Source organism: Corvus hawaiiensis, chromosome 1 (genome assembly GCF_020740725.1).
Source record: "Corvus hawaiiensis isolate bCorHaw1 chromosome 1, bCorHaw1.pri.cur, whole genome shotgun sequence".
Taxonomy (NCBI): domain Eukaryota; kingdom Metazoa; phylum Chordata; class Aves; order Passeriformes; family Corvidae; genus Corvus; species Corvus hawaiiensis.
The window spans coordinates 93,719,082-93,737,634 of NC_063213.1; the positions used below are offsets into that span (position 1 = coordinate 93,719,082).

Below are 18,553 nucleotides of genomic sequence, written 5' to 3' on the forward strand. Positions count from 1 at the left end.
AGCAGCAGCTGCCAACCCCCAACCCCTCGGGACGGCCCCGGTGCCAATGGATGGGGAGGGACCAGACTGGAGAACTCCTCCCTCAGCGCTTTCCCTCCTGATTTTTATCCTCACTTATTTATTATTCCCTTTTTTTTTTGCCTCCGGTGCAGTGCGAGGCTGATTCACCCCGAGGCTGATCCAGCTTTCCCAGAACCACGGGGATGGAAAAGCCCAGCACATTCCCAGGTGTTCCTCCAAAAGATTCTCCAAGGGCAGCTCCAAAGAGGCAGCAAAGTGGGAATGGTGGGACACCAGGGCTGGGTGTTCCTGGAGAACCTCACAGGGGTCCTGTCCTGTGAGAGAAGGCTGGGAGAGCTGGGAATGGTCACCTGGAGAAGCTCCAGGGAGAGCTCTGAGCCCCTTGCAGGGCCTAAAGGGGCTCCAGGAGAGCTGGAGAGGGACTGGGGACAAGGCATGGAGGGACAGGACACAGGGAATGGCTTCCCAGTGCCAGAGGGCAGGGATGGATGGGATTTTGGGAATTGGCAATTCCTGGCTGGGAGGGTGGGAAGGGGCTGGGATGGAATTCCCAGAGCAGCTGGGGCTGCCCCTGGATCCCTGGCAGTGCCCAGGCCAGGCTGGACACTGGGGCTGGGAGCAGCCTGGGGCAGTGGGAGGTGTCCCTGCCAGGGCAGGAGTGGGATGGGATAATTTTTAAGGTCCCTTCCAGCCCAAATCCTCCTGGGATTCCCTGATGAGACCCCAGCAGGGCTGAACACAAAGCTCCAGGTGTTCATCAGCTCTGGGATGTCCCCAGGCCCTCCCTGGGGTGGTTCCTGTCCCCACAAGGTCCCCCAGGGATTTGTCCCCCGTGGGGGACCTCTCCCTGTAGGAGATGAACCCTGAGGGGGAAGTTGCTCCTCACGTTCCCAGCCCCACCTCGAGCTGTTTTCCCTTTAAAGGCACAAGGCCTCAAAGCAATTCCCAAGGGAATGATGATCCCAGATCTCTGCCTCCTCCCCCTCACCTGGGCTGGCCCAGACTGGTTTGGAGCAGGAGCCAAAATGCGGGAGCAAAGCTCCTCTAGGAGCCCGACCGATCGATGGCACGGCAGGGCCGCGCTCGGCAGGGTCAAACACCACACAAAGGAAAGGGAATTGGGAGCAAATGGAGCCAAATCCCCGCTCTGCTCCGAGCAGGAGCTTGAGAGACGCTGGAGGGGGTGACAGAGCCATGGCGACACCGACCTGGAGTGAGACCTCCTCTTGTCCCTTCCCTGAGCCCCAGAACAGCCACAGCTGCTCCCGGGTGGGTCCCCCGGGGCTCTGCCACACAAAGAGCTCCTGGCAGGTTCCCAGCGCTTCTCTTGCCTTCGTTTCAAACGCCACTGTGGGCTCAGGGCAGCTGCAGCCGCTAAGGGCACCTGTGACCGGGTGGCCCTGGTGGCCCTGGTGGCCCCGGTGGCCCCATCCTGTCCCCCAGCCCTCCTGCCCGTCCTTCGTGCAGCAGGCTCATTACAGGATCTGGCACCAGTGTTCCCACAGCTCCACATCCGCTCCAGGAGCTGCCATCCCAATCCATGGGGCCTGGGGACACCCCACAGCCCAGCGCGCCCAGTCAGCACCTCCTGCTCTGCGGCCAAAGGAGCTGCTCAGCCCCGCTGGGTGCGCTCCTGGACAGATTCCATCCACCCCAAATGCTCCAGCTCCAAGGAATCCAGTCCTTGGCACACCCAGACAGCACCAAGCCAGCAAACACAACTCAGGGCAGCAAACATCCCCAAATTCCAAGGAGAAGGAAAACGCAGAGAGCAGCTGGAGTCCACCTTGGACACGGCCTCCCAAAAACGCCTCTCCAGGGGAGCGGGATGTGCCGGAGCCTCGGAAGGGGTCCCACACTCCTGCCACCCACACGTGCCACCCTTGGGCCACCTGGGCTGGCCAGGCTCTCGCTCGCGGAGCTGGCTCAGGCACAGTCTGGGAAGGATGGGATGGGGTGGGATGGGATGGGATGGGATGGGATGGGATGGGATGGGATGGGATGGGATGGGATGGGATGGGATGGGATTGGGATGGGATGGGATGGGATGGGATGGGATTGGGATGGGATGGGATGGGATGGGATGGGATGGGATGGGATTGGGATGGGATGGGGTGGAATGGGATGGGATGGGATGGGATGGGATGGGATGGGATGGGATGGGATTGGGATGGGATGGGATGGGATGGGATTGGGATGGGATGGGATTGGGATGGGATGGGATGGGATGGGATGGGATGGGATGGGATTGGGATGGGATGGGGTGGGATGGGATGGGATGGGATGGGATGGGATGGGATGGGATGGGATGGGATTGGGATGGGATGGGATGGGATGGGATTGGGATGGGGTGGGATGGGATGGGATTGGGATGGGATGGGATGGGATGGGATGGGATGGGATGGGGTGGAATGGGATGGGATGGGATGGGATGGGATGGGATTGGGATGGGATGGGATGGGATGGGATGGGATTGGGATGGGATGGGATTGGGATGGGGTGGGATGGGATGGGGTGGGATGGGATGGGGTGGGATGGGATGGGGTGGGATTGGGATGGGATTGGGATGGGGTGGGATGGGATGGGGTGGGATGGGATGGGATGGGATGGGATGGGGTGGGATTGGGATGGGATGGGATGGGATGGGATGGGATGGGATGGGATGGGGTGGGATGGGATGGGATTGGGATGGGATGGGATGGGATGGGGTGGGATTGGGATGGGGTGGGATTGGGATGGGATGGGATGGGATGGGATGGGATGGGATTGGGATGGGATGGGATGGGATGGGGTGGGATGGGATGGGATGGATTGGGATGGGGTGGGATTGGGATGGGATGGGATGGGATGGGATGGGGTGGGATGGGATGGGATTGGGATGGGATGGGATGGGATGGGATGGGATGGGGTGGAATGGGATGGGATGGGGTGGGATGGGGTGGGATTGGGGTGGGATGGGATGGGGTGGGATGGGATGGGGTGGGATGGGATGGGGTGGGATGAGATGGGATCCATGGGATGGGATGGGATGGGGTGGAATGGGATGGGATGGGGTGGGATTGGGATGGGATGGGATGGGATGGGGTGGGATGAGATGGGATCCATGGGATGGGATGGGATGGGATGGGATGGTATGGGATCCATGGGATGGGATGGGATGGGATGGGGTGGGATGGTATGGGATCCATGGGATGGGATGGGATGGTTTTTCCCAGGAAATCACCTGAGGAAAAGGAAGCTCTTACCTGTTTCTCCCCAGATGGGCAGATACTCGTCCTGCTGGATGTCCAGCATGATTTCCAGGCCATTCCCTGTGCCCCCCTTCACCGTGGTGAGGAGAGGCCGCCCCTCCTCTCCTGAGTTAAACATGTAGCATTTCCCATATTTTGTAAACACCTGTGGGGAAAAAAGAGAGGAATTAGGGAATATTTCCCACAGAATCAACGGCCATTCCCAGCGGGCAGAGGGATGGGAAACAGCCACGAGCTGCAGGTCTGGGGGAAATATCCACACAAATATCCCTGGAAATATCCAAATAAATATCCACACAAACATCCCCGGAAACATCCAAATAAATATCCATGGAAATATCCACACAAATATCCCCGGAAATATCCAAATAAATATCCCCGGAAATAGCCATGGAAATATCCACACAAATATCCCTGGAAATATCCAAATAAATATCCACAGAAATATCCACGGAAATATCCACACAAATATCCCCGGAAATATCCAAATAAATATCCCTGGAAATATCCAAATAAATATCCATGGAAATATCCACACAAACATCCCTGGAAATATCCAAATAAATATCCACAGAAATATCCATGGAAATATCCACACAAACATCCCTGGAAATATCCAAATAAATATCCCTGGAAATATCCATGGAAATATCCACGCAAATATCGACACAAATATCCCTGAAACACCCCCAGGAATCCCTCCAGCTTTCACCATTTGTTCAATCGTTTGGGAAGAGAGGGAGGAAAAGCCGGGCACAGGGAAAGCTCCGGAGCCCCAAGTCCCTCTGACAGACACACACCGGCCTTGAGCTCCTGCTGAAATTCCCGCCATTCCCTGGTTCTGGCCGGAGTCTCAGCCCAGCCACGCCATGGGAATGCTGTCCCGACATTCAACATCCCATATCCCCAAAATTCCTCCCTGTGCCACTGCTTGGAAAATAGGGAGGGTTAAAAACACTCGGGAAATGAGGGGAGATTTCCGCCATCATTCTGCTCCTCTTCGGCCTCGTTTTGGGCTGATTCCTGAAAGAAATTCCTGGCAAAGCCCAGGTGGAACTTCCAGGCACCACCAGCGCTGCAAAGCAGGGGAACACCGGTGTCCAGCAGGGATGGACATGGGGCTCCAAAGGGAGGGACACGCGGAGAACACGGGATTCCCAGTGGGATGGACACCGATTCCCAGTGGGAGAACACGGGATTCCCAGTGGGAGAACATGGATTCCCAGTGGGAGAACACAGGATTCCCAGTGGGATGGACATGGGATTCCCAGTGGGATGGACATGGATTCCCAGTGGGATGGACACAGATTCCCAGTGGGAGAACATGGGATTCCCAGTGGGATGGACACAGATTCCCAATGGGATTGACACGGGATTCCCAGTGGGAGAACACGGGATTCCCAGTGGGATGGACACAGGATTCCCAGTGGGATGGACACAGGGCTCCAAGTGCAGGACACAGGACATTCCAAGGGAGGGAACACGGCTCTCCCAGTGGGGAATCACGGATTTCCAGGTGGGATGGACAAGAGTTTCCAAGTGGGAGGGACGTGTAGGGGACACGGGTTTTCCAGTGGGGTGGAGATGAGTTTCCAAGAGGAACATGGATTTCCAAGAGGAAGGGACCTTGGTTTCCGAGCGGGATGAGCGCGTGAGGAGCGCAGGATTCCAAGAGGGGGACACAGGTTTCCAAAGGGGATGGACACCAAGAGGGGACACAGGTTTCCAAACGGGATGGACACGCGCTTCCAAGTGAGTAAACACAGATTTCCCAGCGGGATCCCAGCGCTCCTGCTGGGGCAGCAGGGATGGCACATCTCTGCTGCTCGCCTTCCCCCCCGAGCGGGAAAACTCCCAGAAATCCCACCTTTAACCCCAACCAATCCCTGCACTGACAGCCTGGAGACACCCAGAGCTGCTTCCCGGGATAAAGACTCCAGAAAGCCCAGTCTGGAAACCAGTAACAACCAGCAAACCCCAGCAAGGAGCACTCAGAGCACGGGGAGCCAGCACGGAGCAGCTCCGGTCCCTCCGGAGTCCCTCCCACATTTGCTGAGCTCATTTGACCCCAAGATGAGTCAGAAACCCAAACAGCAGCTGGAGGCAGCAGCGATTTATTCCCTTAAATATTGACACATCCCGACTAATCCCAGCGCCGGGGAAGCAGGTGGGATGGAGAGAAAGGAAATCACATTTAAATTCAAATGGGAAGTGTTTGTGAGGGGGGGAAAAACTGGCAACCTTTAAAAAAGATTTGCTATCCAAATCAAAAAATGCCATTTCCATTTCCATGCTTTCCTGACTGATGAACGCACTCAGGCTGGAAAGGGAAGCTGAGCCTCTGGAAGCAGCCCCATGGATGGGTTTTCCCAGGCAGGCTCTGAAGGCAGAAGTCAAAAATTCCTAACGAAGGGAGTTTAAAATCCAGCGAGGAGAAAAAACTGCAGTGGAGAAAATCAGGGGGAAATGACGAGGCTGGAATGGGAACAGCAGCGCAGGGAATGAGGGTTCCGGAGCTGCCGTGCTTGGCACAGTCTGCAGGCAAATAAATCCAGGCCATTTGTGGGGCTTTTATACGGCTGTAAAAATTCCCTGTAAAAGCTCCCGTCAGGATGTGTTTATCCAAGGAAAAGATGGAAGCTGGTGGGGGCAGCTGCACAGCCGGGATCACAATCCGAGGGATTGTGGGGACTGGGAAAGGACAACCACGGGACCGCTCAGCCACAAGGATTCCAGTGATTCCCATCTTCCCCAAAGGAGATACAAGAAACTCTTCCAAAATCTTTCCAAGTTCACAAATCCACGAGCATCCATTCCAGCTCCCATTAAACGGGATTGTGGCGTTACAGGATCAATGGAATCATGGAATGGTTTGGATTTGGACCTTAAGGATCATCCCCTGCCATGTCCGGGGACACCTCCCACTGTCCCAGCCCCAGTGTCCAGACTGGCCCTGGGTACTGCCAGGGATCCAGGGGCAGCCCCAGCTGCTCTGGGAATCCCATCCCAGCCTCTCCCCACCCTCCCAGCCAGGAATTCCCAATATTCCCAATCTCCAGCCCTGCCCTCTGGAAGCCACTCCGTGTGTCCTGCCCCTCTCCCGTTCCCTCAGCTCCTCCTGAGGATGTTCCTCCCCCGCTCACCTCTGCTGGGAGCGATTATTTGGGAAAACACAACATTGTTTTTCCAGAGTCTCCTCTTGTTTTCAGACTCCCTGACAACAGGAAAGGACTAGGAGCATTTTCAGATCATCGGGATCAAACCTGGAGCTGTTGGGAAGGACTGGGATTCACTGGAGACAGGAGCTCGAGCAGAGCAGGATGATTTAAGCTCAGCTTGTGTGAGGGGGGAAAACCCCCCTGGCTCTCGGAAATGCTTTAACTGCCAATAAAAAGGGCCAGGAACAAAACTCCAGCCCCATTCCCCAAGAATATCCATAAAAATTCCAATTTGTTCCCTCTGATGGAGCACAGGGGCTTTGTCAGCTCCTTGGAAAATCCCAGCTTGGGCATAAAGGGAAATAATTCTAAACCTGTGGAACGGGATTTGCTGGAATTGTTGAGGTTGGGAAAAGCCTTTAAGACGATGGAGCCCAATCCATGAACTACCCCGGAGTGACTTCGGAGCCCTTCCTCAGGCAAGGGAAGCCCAAGGAAAACGTTTATTTGGGGAAGTTAAAGCTCCGACCAGGGGTATCCCAAACAGATCCCAGGCACAAATCAGACACCACCAAAAGCTCCAGGACATCCCTGGATAACCAAATCCCGCTGCCTGTGTATCCACCAGGCCCAGCACTGATGTTCCAGAGGCCTGCCCGGAGTCACGGAGAAAAAGGCATTCCAGTTCCTCCCAGGATACCCAGGAAAAACCTTTCTGCTGAGCAGTTATCCCCTCAATCCAGGGAAAAGTGAAGGGAAAAGGAACTCACGGGAAGCCTGGGAATGACTTTTCCAAATGCAGACGGAGATGAAGGTGAGGGAGCGCTGGCGAGGCAGGAGTTGTCAGATGGAGGTAAAACCATGGAAAAAGAGGGAATTGGAGGTGAAACCATGGGAAAAGAGGGAATTGGAGGTAAAACCATGGAAAAAGAGGGAATTGGAATCCTGTGCAGTCATTTCCCCACAGCTGTGGGGCACAAGGCTCCGAGAGACATTTCCCAGCAAGCCACATCCAAGGGAATCATGGATAATGGGAAAAAGGAAAACAAAGGGATTTTCAAGATGGGTCCAGAAGGGGAACGTGGAGCTGAAAAACTGGGATGGGTTTGGGCAAGAACATCCATGGGAGGATGGGGAAAAGATCCCATTTAGGAGGAGAGACGGCTTCATTCCCAAGGTTTTGCCGGAGAGATCCATTCCCAGGGCTCTCAGCACTCCCACTGAGCCGAGGGGGCACCGAGCCCTGTCCTGATTTCCCTGGAGGTGAGGAATGGCTCCACCCCGGCTCCATCCCAGGCTTATCCCAAGATCCATCCCAGCTCCATCCCAGCTCCATCCCAGCTCCATCCCGGCTCCATCCCAGCTCCATCCCAGCTCCATCCCTGCTCCATCCCAGCTCCATCCCTGCTCCATCCCAGGCTCCATCCCAGCTCCATCCCAGGCTCCATCCCAGCTCCATCCCAGGCTCATCCCAGGGCATCCCAACGCAGTGGGACATTCTTTAGGATGGAAGAGAGAGAATCCCACTGGATGCCCCCAGGGGTCTGACTGATCCCCAAAGGAATCCCTCTCCAGGGGGACTGACCCTCGGAAAGGAGGGAGCTCCGGGGATGGGCAGACAGGATTGGATGTCCTTTCCCAACAAAGGGCAGAGCCCAGCTTTTGGAGCATCCTCTTCACGCGTTATCCACATCCCAATCCTACAAAACCACCGGGACAATGCACCGATCCCAGAACTGTGGGTTCCGAAGGGGATTTGGGTCACCCCCACCTGACCGTAAGGCAAAAGTCTCCCAAAAATGAACAGAATCTGGGAGGGGAAACCCTTGGAGAGGAGGAGCTTTGGCATCCGCTCCCTGTCCAAGGATGGTGGATCCATCCTGGATAGATCCCTGTTGGTTTGTGCTGTCGGGAACGTGGCGCAGCCGATGGCAGACGCAGAAAGCCTCATCCCTCCCTGCCAGCGCCAGCTCCGACGTCCCCACGGAGCCAGGGCTGGGGCTGGAGCCGCGGGAAGCAGAGCCAGGGACGCTGTCAGGGCCGTGTTTACACGGAGAGGGTTTTCCAAGGCTGAGATTCCCACTGGGATTTGTCAGGCAGCGCTGCCAGGGAAGGCAGGAGAGCTTTCCCTGCAGCAGCTCCGGCGCTGCCTGAGCCTTTCCTCTTCCCTGGCGCCTGCTGCTCCCAATCCCGACTGATCCCGTCCCAGGCACCACCTGAGGGCAGGTGAATCCTGTTCCCAGCATTAATGGGAATTTTCCTCCCAAACCAGGAGCCCAGATCCAACAACCTGGCGCTGCCACAGCTGCTCCGAACACACGACATTCCCAAGGCATCCATCGCTCCCAACGCATCCATCCCTCCCTTCCCATCCAGCTCTCGCCACTGGACACGCCCAACTCTCTCCAATCTATTTTCTGGGATGGCATCAAACATTCCCAGTGGCTCACAATTCCCAGCTTTTTGTCCCACCCTCAGCTCCAGCTGAACTCTGGCAGCACTGGCAGAGGAGAACTCGGCTCCGGGTTTAATTCCCTGAGGGATTTTCTCCTGATTTGTGCCATCAGCCCCTCCCTGGAACGGCCCCTTGGTGCCAGGATTTGAGGGAATGGGAAGGACTCCTCAGAGCTGCCATAAATCCAGAAAAATCCCCTCATCCTCCAGTTCAGCTCCGCTGGGTGGGTGTTTGAGGGGAAGCTCAGCCCCGAAACTCCGGCAGCAAAGGGATCAACTCCAGTGGAGAAGCTCCGAAGATTTGGGAATGATGTTGGTCCATAAACCACGGGAAGTGCTGCCTGATCCCATCAATCCCTGGTTCCCAAGGGATGCAGGGCAGGAGCCAGGGCTCGCGGGAATTCACGGGTGGTCGGGAACAACACCTGGATATTCCCACCTCCCATGGGAACCCAGGAACTCCAGTTCCCGAGGCGCTGTTTGGCAGAACATGGAATTACTGAGGTTGGAAAAGCCCTCCAAGGTCACCGAGTCCAACCTGGCACCAGGGGACACCATCGGGGATCACTGCAGAGGACACATCCTCTGGTTTTCTGGGATTTGGGAAGATTTTGGTGGAAGAGTGGGGCTTTTTTTAAACAAAAATTTCTCATCTTATAAAAATCCACTAAAATCAATTAAAAATCTATAAAAATCCGTTAAAAACCCATAAAAATCCATTAAAAATCCATAAGAATCAATTAAAAAATCCATAAAAATCCATTAAAAATACACAAAAATCCATTAAAAATCCATTAAAATCCATTAAAAATCCACAAAAATCCATTAAAAATCCGTAAGAATCAATAAAAAAATCCATAAAGATCCATAAAGATCCATAAAAATCCACGGCCCAGCACAAACCTGAGGTCACCCAGATGTGTGAAGAGGTGACCTGAGCTCCCTGGCCTGGGCCACCTCGAGCTGATGGCCCCAGCCGGGGCTGGCCGAGGTCACCTGAGGCCACGAGCACCTGGAGGAGGCCCTCGGGAAGCAGCAGATGGAGCGGGAAAGGAGCCAGGGAGGGTGACGGGGGTTCCATCCCGGCTCCGAGGCCACCGAGGCTCAGCCCAGCCCCGGAGCCTTGGGACAGGAGCCAGGAACGGCTCCGGGGCTGGGAATCGTTTGGGTCCTAATTACAATCTGTGCTCCTGCTCCATCCCCGCTGATCCCGTTAATGAATTCCTGCCCGTTCCCTCTGCTCCGGCACTGACAGCATTCCAGCATCCCAAAACTCCTCCCGAGTGTCCCAGAAGAGCCCCGCGTCCCCTCAGTGCCCGGCCCCGCGGAGAGGCTCTGCAGTGCCGTGGAGCCTCAGGAAAACGGGGGATGAAACACCCGGAGCTGGAAGATCCGCGTCAATCCCAAACCCTCCGGCTGCACAGGGACATCCTGCACCGCGGGAATGCTCCAGAAAACAGCGATGGAGCATCTTCCGTGCCTCTTAAACCCATCCAGCAGCATCCCAAATCGAAAGGGGTTGGGAAACGCTCGGGGGCTGGGCTGTCCTGGCCATCCCAGCTCCTCAGCCGCGGATCCCGGCCCCTCCACAGCCTCCGGGCACTGCGGGAGGCTCCAGCAGTTTGCTCCCTGCTATAAAATCATTTCCACGGTTGGAGTTCTGAGGCCATTCCCTGGAATTCCCGGCCCTTCCGCAGGCGCAGGAGGAGGGAAGGACAAACAGCTCCAGATATTCCCAGTGGGATGATTCCAGCTCCTGCCTCCCACGGAGGAAAAGCAGCTCCCTCGTCCTCTGGCAGGGAGAGAAGCACTGAAGACCCACTGGAAACATGGACTGAAAACATGGATTGGAAACAGCCACATCCATGGAAAATATCCACAGGAAACAGCCACATCCATGGGAAATATCCACAGGAAACAGCCACAGCCATGGGAAATACCCACTGGAAACAGCCACAGCCATGGGAAATACCCACTGGAAACAGCCACATCCATGGGAAATATCCACTGGAAACAGCCACATCCATGGGAAATATCCACAGGAAACAGCCACAGCCATGGGAAATACCCACTGGAAACAGCCACAGCCACGGAAATCACGGAGTGAAAAGATCCAGACCCACTGCAAACCCCCACTGGAACATCCCTTCCCTGCCCGGGGAGCTTTCCCTGCTCACATCCCTGAGTGCCACAGCTCCTGCTTGGAGGGAAATATTTGGGAATCAGGGAAAGCCCAGCCCAGGGCCAGCCTGGCCCCCAGGGTCACTCTGAGTGACCACGGCCATGTGGTCAGTGATGGTTCCGTGCCCTTTCCAAGGGATTTGTTGGAATAACCCAGCCAGAACCCCGGGATCTCCTTCCAGGCTCTTCAATTCCCTCTGCAGTCCACTGAAAAAGATATTCCCATAATTTAAATCATATTTCCATCATGTAAAAGACATTCCCATCCTATGAAAGATATTCCCACAGTAGAAAAGACATTCCCATCATACAAAAGGAATTCCCATCACATAAAAGATATTCCCATTAAAAAGCACCCTTCCAGACACTTTCGTGGGAGCTGCTCAAGCACAGGGAATTCTTTTGGATTCTCCTGTGATGGCTCCGGCATTTGGAAGAGGGAACTTCAGAGAGGCCGCAAAGAACCAGGGAACCACGGAATGGTTCGGCTTGGAGGGACCTTAAAGCTCCTCCCACTGCACCCATTCCACGGGCAGGGACACCTCCCGCTGCCCAGGCTGCTCCAGCCCTGTCCAGCCCGGCCATTCCCAGGGATGGAATCGTGAGCGGACCCTTGGAGCCCATCCCGTGCTGGCACAGATGGAGTGTGGAATTCCTTCGCCGCATTCCCAGCAGGGATGTCCCCGCTCCTCGGCATTCCAGCACATTCCAGCACTTCCAGGCACTCCCTGGCAGAGCAGGAGGGCTCACAGGGTTCCGTGGAGCGGATCCCTGCTGGGATCTCTCCCAGGAGGTGCCAAACGGGGCAGCTCCGCTCCCGTGCCCCACACACATCCAGAGGAGCCTGGAGAGCGGAGGCTCCACCCAGGAACTCTGTGGGGACAGCTCTGGCTGGAATTCCCTGCCCTGGAGAGCACCGGGACATCCCTGGGATGGCTCCAAGCAGCCAAAGGGTGGAGGGGGAAGGACGCCGTGGATGTGGAGTGTGTGCCTTGGGATGGGGGATGGAGGGATGGACACAGGGAATGGCTTCCCACGGCCAGAGGGGAGGGCTGGATGGGATATTGGGAAGGAATTCCTGGCTGGGAGGGTGGGGAGGCCACCGGTGAAATCCAAAGGGAGGAGTTTTTATCCCTGAACTCTTTATCCAAGCCAAAACCTTCCCAGGAGATCCCAACATGTGGAATTGCAGGTTGGTGATCCTGACACCCCTGAAAACCAAGGCGGGGAGAGTCCATGTGGAGCTGATCCAAGGGTTGGAGCCTCTCTGGAGCCACGGAATGTTCACCTGGAGAACAGGTGGGGTCTGGGAGAGCTGGGAATGTCCATCTGGAGAAGGGAAGGATCCAGGGAGAGCTCAGAGCCCCTTGCAGGGCCTAAAGGGGCTCCAGGAGAGCTGCAGAGGGACTGGGGACAAGGCCTGGAGGGACAGGACACAGGGAATGGATCCCAGTGCCAGAGGGCAGGGATGGATGGGATATTGGGAAGGAATTGTTCCCTGGGAGCCTCCAGCCTCGGAGATCTGGGAGAAGCTCCTTCCTTTGGAGCCTTTCAGTCCCCAGGGTTTTATTTGAGTTCCAGGTTAATCCCTGGAGCTCCCAGTGCCAGGCAGAGCCTGCGGTGGTGCCACTGGCACCTCCCTGGCACCTCCCCTTCCCTCTGCTCCTCCTCTCTGTCCCTTTCCCATCATTCGAGGACATTTCCGAGCCCTGATCATCCCCGGAGCTCCTCGGCTTTAAGGGCTCCCTGATCCCGCTCTCCCTGATCCCGCTCTCCTGATCCCGCTCTCCTGACCCCCCTGTCCCAATCCCACTCTCCTGATCCCGCTCATCCTGGGGAAAGCAGATTAGGGCTTGAGGACCCGCAGGTTTAAGAAGTGTTTTCCGAATCCTCAGGTAAATCCAGGGAATCTGCACCCATGGGATCCAAAAGTTCATTTTTTTATGGCCAAGACGCAGCTCGGTTCCCTGCACTTCCCCCTGGCCTGGGACCTCCCTGTGGCTCTTCCCTGCGTTTGGTGGCCATAAAAACCAACTCCTTTATCCAAAACAAGGATTAGAAGGAAGAAAAACATGGAAAATCCCCCCGGAGAAGGTTTCCAGGTGTTTATAACTCTCCTGATGATGGGGGTTAATCAGGCAGAACGATTAATCCCAATTAATGCTGCCAGCTCCCACAGCCGCTGCAGGGACACAGAATTCCCTTCGTCCTGCACCTCGGGAGGAGCTGGATTCACCCCAGTTCCGGAGCTGCACCCACTCCAAGTTAAAACTCCCAAATGAACTCCCTCAGGGGTCTGCGGCTCTTCCCTAATTCCAAGGAAAACCTGTGGCTCTGAGATTCCCTCCTGGAATGCCCCGGGAACAGCGCTTGGCTTTGAGCAGATTTTGCAGATTTTAGTTTAAAAAAAACACCGACAAAAACCCCACGAAATTCCCTGGGGGATGCTGAGACTTCCCCGAGGAAGCAGCCGGAATTTGGGGCTCCCTTTGGTGCCTGGGATGCTCCAATCCCTGTGCCCGGATCCCTTCCCAGGGCTGTGGGAACGATGGAGCCTCAGCTCCTCCAGCTTCTTCCTCTGCCTCGTTTTTGGGGAGCCCTGGGAATGTACCCCACATTCCGTGTGACCCTGCCCTGCCCAGGAACTAGGAAGAGTCCAGGGAATTCCCAGCACCACCCCTGGATCCCGGTGCATCCATGGCTGTTTGCTCGGGGAGGGATTTCTGCAGATCCTGACCATGGGATCACCTCAGCAGCAACACCGAGCACGGAAAAACCGCCCAGGTTGTTCTGGCTGCGGAGTGCAGGGAATTCTGTGCGGGGAATTGCCATTTCTGGGATGTAGAGGTGCCCTGGGAGGCAGGAAAATCCCGCCTGGAGCCAGCCAGGCCCAGGGCAGAGCTCTGTGAAATCCCAAACTGCTCCTGGGGCTCAGGAAGAAGAAATGAGGCAAGACCTGAAACAGTTCTGCCTCTGCTCCACGGCCTGTCCAGCATCGCCACAGCTCCTGGATATCGGGAACAAATCCTTCCCTGGGAGGGTGGGGAAGGCTGGGATGAGGTGCCCAGAGCAGCTGGGGCTGCCCCTGGATCCCTGGCAGTGCCCAGGCCAGGCTGGACATTGGGGCTGGGAGCAGCCTGGGACAGTGGGAGGTGTCCCTGCCCAGGGCAGAGGTGGGGCTGGAGGGGCTTTAGGATCGCTCCCAACTCAGTAATTCCACAGTTCCGATTCCCGAAGGGCTCTGGAGCTGATTTCCCTGCAGGCCTTGTGAGTAACTCCAAGTTCAAGCTCCCAAATTCCCGGTGCCAGCTGCTGTCCCAGTGCTGAGCACACAAACCTCGCCCTGCTCAGCCAAGGGACAAACGGATCCCGCTGCTGCTGCTGGGATCAACGCCTGGGATGAGCAGTTTTCCCTGTTTCCCCCCCTGATTCCATAAAACACCTCCAAGACCGTCCTGAGCCCAGGTCCCGCAGTCCCCACACACGCAGGGCCTTCTCCAGGGATTTCCAGGGATGTTTCCCTGGCCAGATGCCAGACACTCATTGCAGACTCCAATCCTGTCCTTCCCACCGGGCAAAAAATCCCTCCCCTTTTTCCTTTTTTCCCTGAGGCAGCTCCCACCTGGAGCAGGGGCCGAGAGCAGAATTTCAGTCTCTGGAAAGAGCAGAATCCTGGGATATCCTGGGCTGGAAGGGACCCCCGGGATCAGCCAGTCCCAGCCTGGCCCTGCCCAGACCCCCCAACAACCCCACCCTGGGCATCCCTGGCAGCGCTGTCCCAGCGCTCCTGCAGCTCTGGCAGCCTCGGGGCCGGGACCATTCCCTGGGGAGCCTGGGCAGTGCCCAGCACCCTCTGGGGGAAGAACCTTTCCTGATCTCCATCCCAAACCCCCCTGGAACAGCTCCAGCCACTCCCTGGCTCCTGACCCCGCTCACCGGGAGCAGAGATCGGAACTGGAGGAGCCTCCCCCGAATCTCCTCTGAGGAGTTGGATCCCACTGACAAAACCCCTTTCGTGTCCCCCTGAAATATCCAACGTGAGCCTAAAGCCCCAAAATTCCCATTCATCTCCACCCTCTGCCCCAGACTCCTCCAGGACCTTGGGGATGTCCCTCTGTCCCTACCAGAGCAGCAAATCCCGGGATCACCCAGCTCCGGCTGCGCCTCAGAGCTTCCCATTCCCATCAAAAGCTCAAATCCCAAATCCCTTCTCAAGGGATGTAAAAATAGCTCAGCCCTCAGCCCTGCCTGAGCTGTTCCCACACAGCAGCGATGTTTGGGATGCTGCTCCTTCCCGGATCCCAGCCTGGACCAGACTCCAGGGAGTGACCACCCCCACAGCCAGGGAAGGTTTGTAGGGACTAAATCCATCCCTGCCCTCCCTGGAGGAAAAGCAGAGGGTGGGAAGGGTTGGATGGGATGGAAGGACCCTGGGCTCGTGGCTGCTCTGAGGTCCTGATGCAGGGTGGGAATGGGATCATGGATAAGGATGGGATGGGGTGGGAAAGGGAATGGGATCATGGATCAGGCAGGGTGGGACAGGGAATGGGATCATGGATCAGGCAGAGTTGGATGATGCCAAAGAACAACAAGGAAAAGCTCCAGCATCCCAAAAGCCAAATCTGAGCTGGGAATAGCTGGAAAATGAGAAGTGACAGAGCCCGAGACATTCCCTGGAATGGGGGATGCTGCAGGATGGGCTCAGCACTGAACTCCCCAAGGAACTTCCAATCCCATTCCAGGATGAACAGCCAGGATTTTCAGGAAAAATCCCACTTCTTCTGCCCAACTTTTTGCCCAGAAGATCCCAAGATGTGCATTCCCCTCCTGCTCCAGGGGCGCTTTCAGGAGCAGCTCCCTGGTTTTTCCCTGAGCCCCTGCCTGGATGAACTCGGTGCCTCAGCCGGAAAAAACGCCGGGAATTTGGAGTGATGGATAAAGTGCATTAACCTGGGAGTGAACCCTCCCCTGCAGGGCTGCCGTGGCCACGCTCAGCCTGGAATTCTCATGGAACAAGGAGAAAGCTCCAACTCCAGGGAGCCTTTAATGGGCTCTGAGGAGCTCCTGGGAACCCTGACAGCGCTCCCCACTCCCGGCAGGAACTAAAACACTGGGATCAAAATAAAGCACGGGATTGGCTGTGGGTGGGGAGAGAATCGGAGCTGAAAATGGAACAATAATAACAATAATAATAATAATAATAATGATAATAATAATAATAATATAATGTTGTTGTTGTTGTTGTTGTTGTTGTTGTTGTTGTTGTCACCAGGCCCTGAAAAATTCCCACAAGGAATGAGGCTGCTCCAGGGCATCCCTGGGCTCCTCCTTTATCCAGGTCACTGTGGAGCCATCCCTGGGTTTAATCCCAGTTTAAAACCAGGGAAACCATTGGGAAATGCAGTTGCTGAGCCAGGAGCTGGGGATCCACGAGGGCAGGAGCAGAACATTCCATGTCAGCATTCCCAGCCTCTCCAAGAGCTGCTCCACAAGGGCAGGGAGAGCTCTCCTGGATGCTGCACTGGCTTTTCCAGCAGCAAAAGCAGCTGGCCAGAAATGCCAGGATCAAGTTTAATAAGGTTTAATCCAGCCCAGGCACCGCGGAGTTTCCAGAGCGAAGTTTCCATGGATTTCTCCGTGTGCTCCGTGCGGAATCATGGCATGGATGAGGTAATTCCAGCCAAACCTGATCCCAGCAAAACCCAGCTCCAAAAGGACTCACTTCCAGGGCTGGATCCTGGGAGCATTCCCGGCTCATTCCCGGTGCGTGGGGAATGTCCCCCGAGGAGGACAAAGCTGGGATTGAACCCACAAAGTCCCCTCTCCATCACCCCGAAGGGCACAGCCATAAACTGGGAACAAACTGGATTTGGGGATGGAGGGGGGAGCTCGGCCCGAGCTGCTTAAACCCAGGCTCAGGTGGGGAGTGGGAATATTCCCAGTGCCGGAGCCAGGGATCTCCGGGACGATGGAAAAGCACCCGACAAAAGCAGGGGAGGGAAAAAAGGTGACGGATTTTGCCACGAGGGAGTCAAAAAAGATGGACTGGGGAGGGGAGGGGGAATCAAAGCTCCACCAAAAGACAGCAGGAGAGGAAGAGCCTCCCCCGGGAGCAGGGGATGACAGCAGGAGATGCTGGGAATGCCTGGGGGGAGGGAATTTTCCCCTGGGAATCGCTGCTGTCCCGGGCAGCTGGAGAGAAAAGCACGGGATACTTCAGAGAAGCTCTGGCTGGAGCAAAGGAATTTTCCTCCTTATTCCACAAAACCCCCTGGATCCTACAGGAGACGGAGACCCCCCAGGCCCAGCACTGAAGCTGAGAACAGCACTGAAAACCAGGGATTTCCCATGGATTTCCCATGGATTTCCCTTTTTTTTTCTCCTCCCTTGGAGGAGAGGGACAGGGAGGCAACTCCAAGGCCATCCCTGCTCCCATCACCACACATCCCTGATCCCCCAGAAGGAAAATCCCAGTGAAGGGCAGCTCCTCCCTCTCCCACCCCGGAGTTGTTTTTCTTGGATCCACATTCCATCTCCACCCCCCGGGCGAGCCATCCCGCCTGGAAATCCACACCAGCAACAGGAAAACAGAGGGAAAAGCTTTCCTCGCCCTCCCAGTTCCAGAGCTTTTCCTACAGAGCCCCATCTCCAGCTCCACAGCCTGGGGAGCATCCCAGGAATCCCGGAATTGGAATCCAAGGCTTCAAAGAGGATTTTTCTCCAATTCCACACTTTTTTTTCTGATGGTTTGGACAAAATCCAAGGAGACGGTGACCCAAGAAGAAAGGAGTGGGGTTTTTTTTGGTTTTTTTTTTGGGGGGGAAACTCAGTAAGAATTTGGATTAAAAATTCCTGAGGGTGGAGAGGGGCTGGCACAGCTTTCCCAGAGAAGCTGTGGCTGCTCCATCCCTGGAGGAATTCAGGGATCCAGGGGAGCCTGGGGGGGATTTTCCCCCTGGGACAGGGAGGGAGCAGAGATCCCCCTCACAGAATTCCCTGCAGCTGGGACAGGGCCGGGGGAGCGCTGCGGGGATCTGGCAGCAAAGCTCCAGCGATCCTGTCGGGAAGGCCGAGCCAGCAGCTCCTTCCTGACGCTCCCTGTGCCTGCCAGGGCTCGGGCAGCGCTGGCCCCAGGCTCGCCATGGGAATTGTGTGACTCTGGGAGCGCCCGGGGCACCGAGCGAGACCCAGACAGGGAATGCTCCCCCTCATCCACCCCTGGCTGCAGCTCCAGAGGAGCAGAGCCCTTGGAAAACACCTCCCTGTCCAAATGCCAGAATTTGGGGATGTGATGCAAGCGAACCTCAGGGGTTGCAGCGTTATCAGCCCGAGCATCAATTAACGCTCATCAGCTTCCAGGGGGATGGGGAAGGAGAAGAATTCCTGCCAAAACCAGGGATAAGGGCACAGAACTTGGACACCACGGAGTGGCATCTGCAGAGCCTCGGTGTCCCCTCAGCAGCCACATCCGAGGTCACCGAGGAGAAA

The 18,553-nt window shown here is 56.2% G+C and overlaps 1 protein-coding gene across 3 annotated transcripts in view; it reads right to left on the reverse strand.

The window, feature by feature from the left end:
* The window catches only part of LOC125330980 (acid-sensing ion channel 2), a 392,135-nt gene that overhangs the window by 34,721 nt on the left and 338,861 nt on the right, over window positions 1–18,553 (reverse strand). For all 3 annotated transcript variants that reach the window (XR_007205808.1, XM_048314765.1, XM_048314778.1), the window contains exon 2: window positions 3,267–3,417. Coding sequence is in view for 2 of the 3 variants with exons in the window: in XM_048314765.1 (XP_048170722.1) it covers window positions 3,267–3,417 (151 nt within the window). In the remaining variant the exon portion in view is untranslated. The remainder of the gene's footprint in view (window positions 1–3,266; window positions 3,418–18,553) is intronic.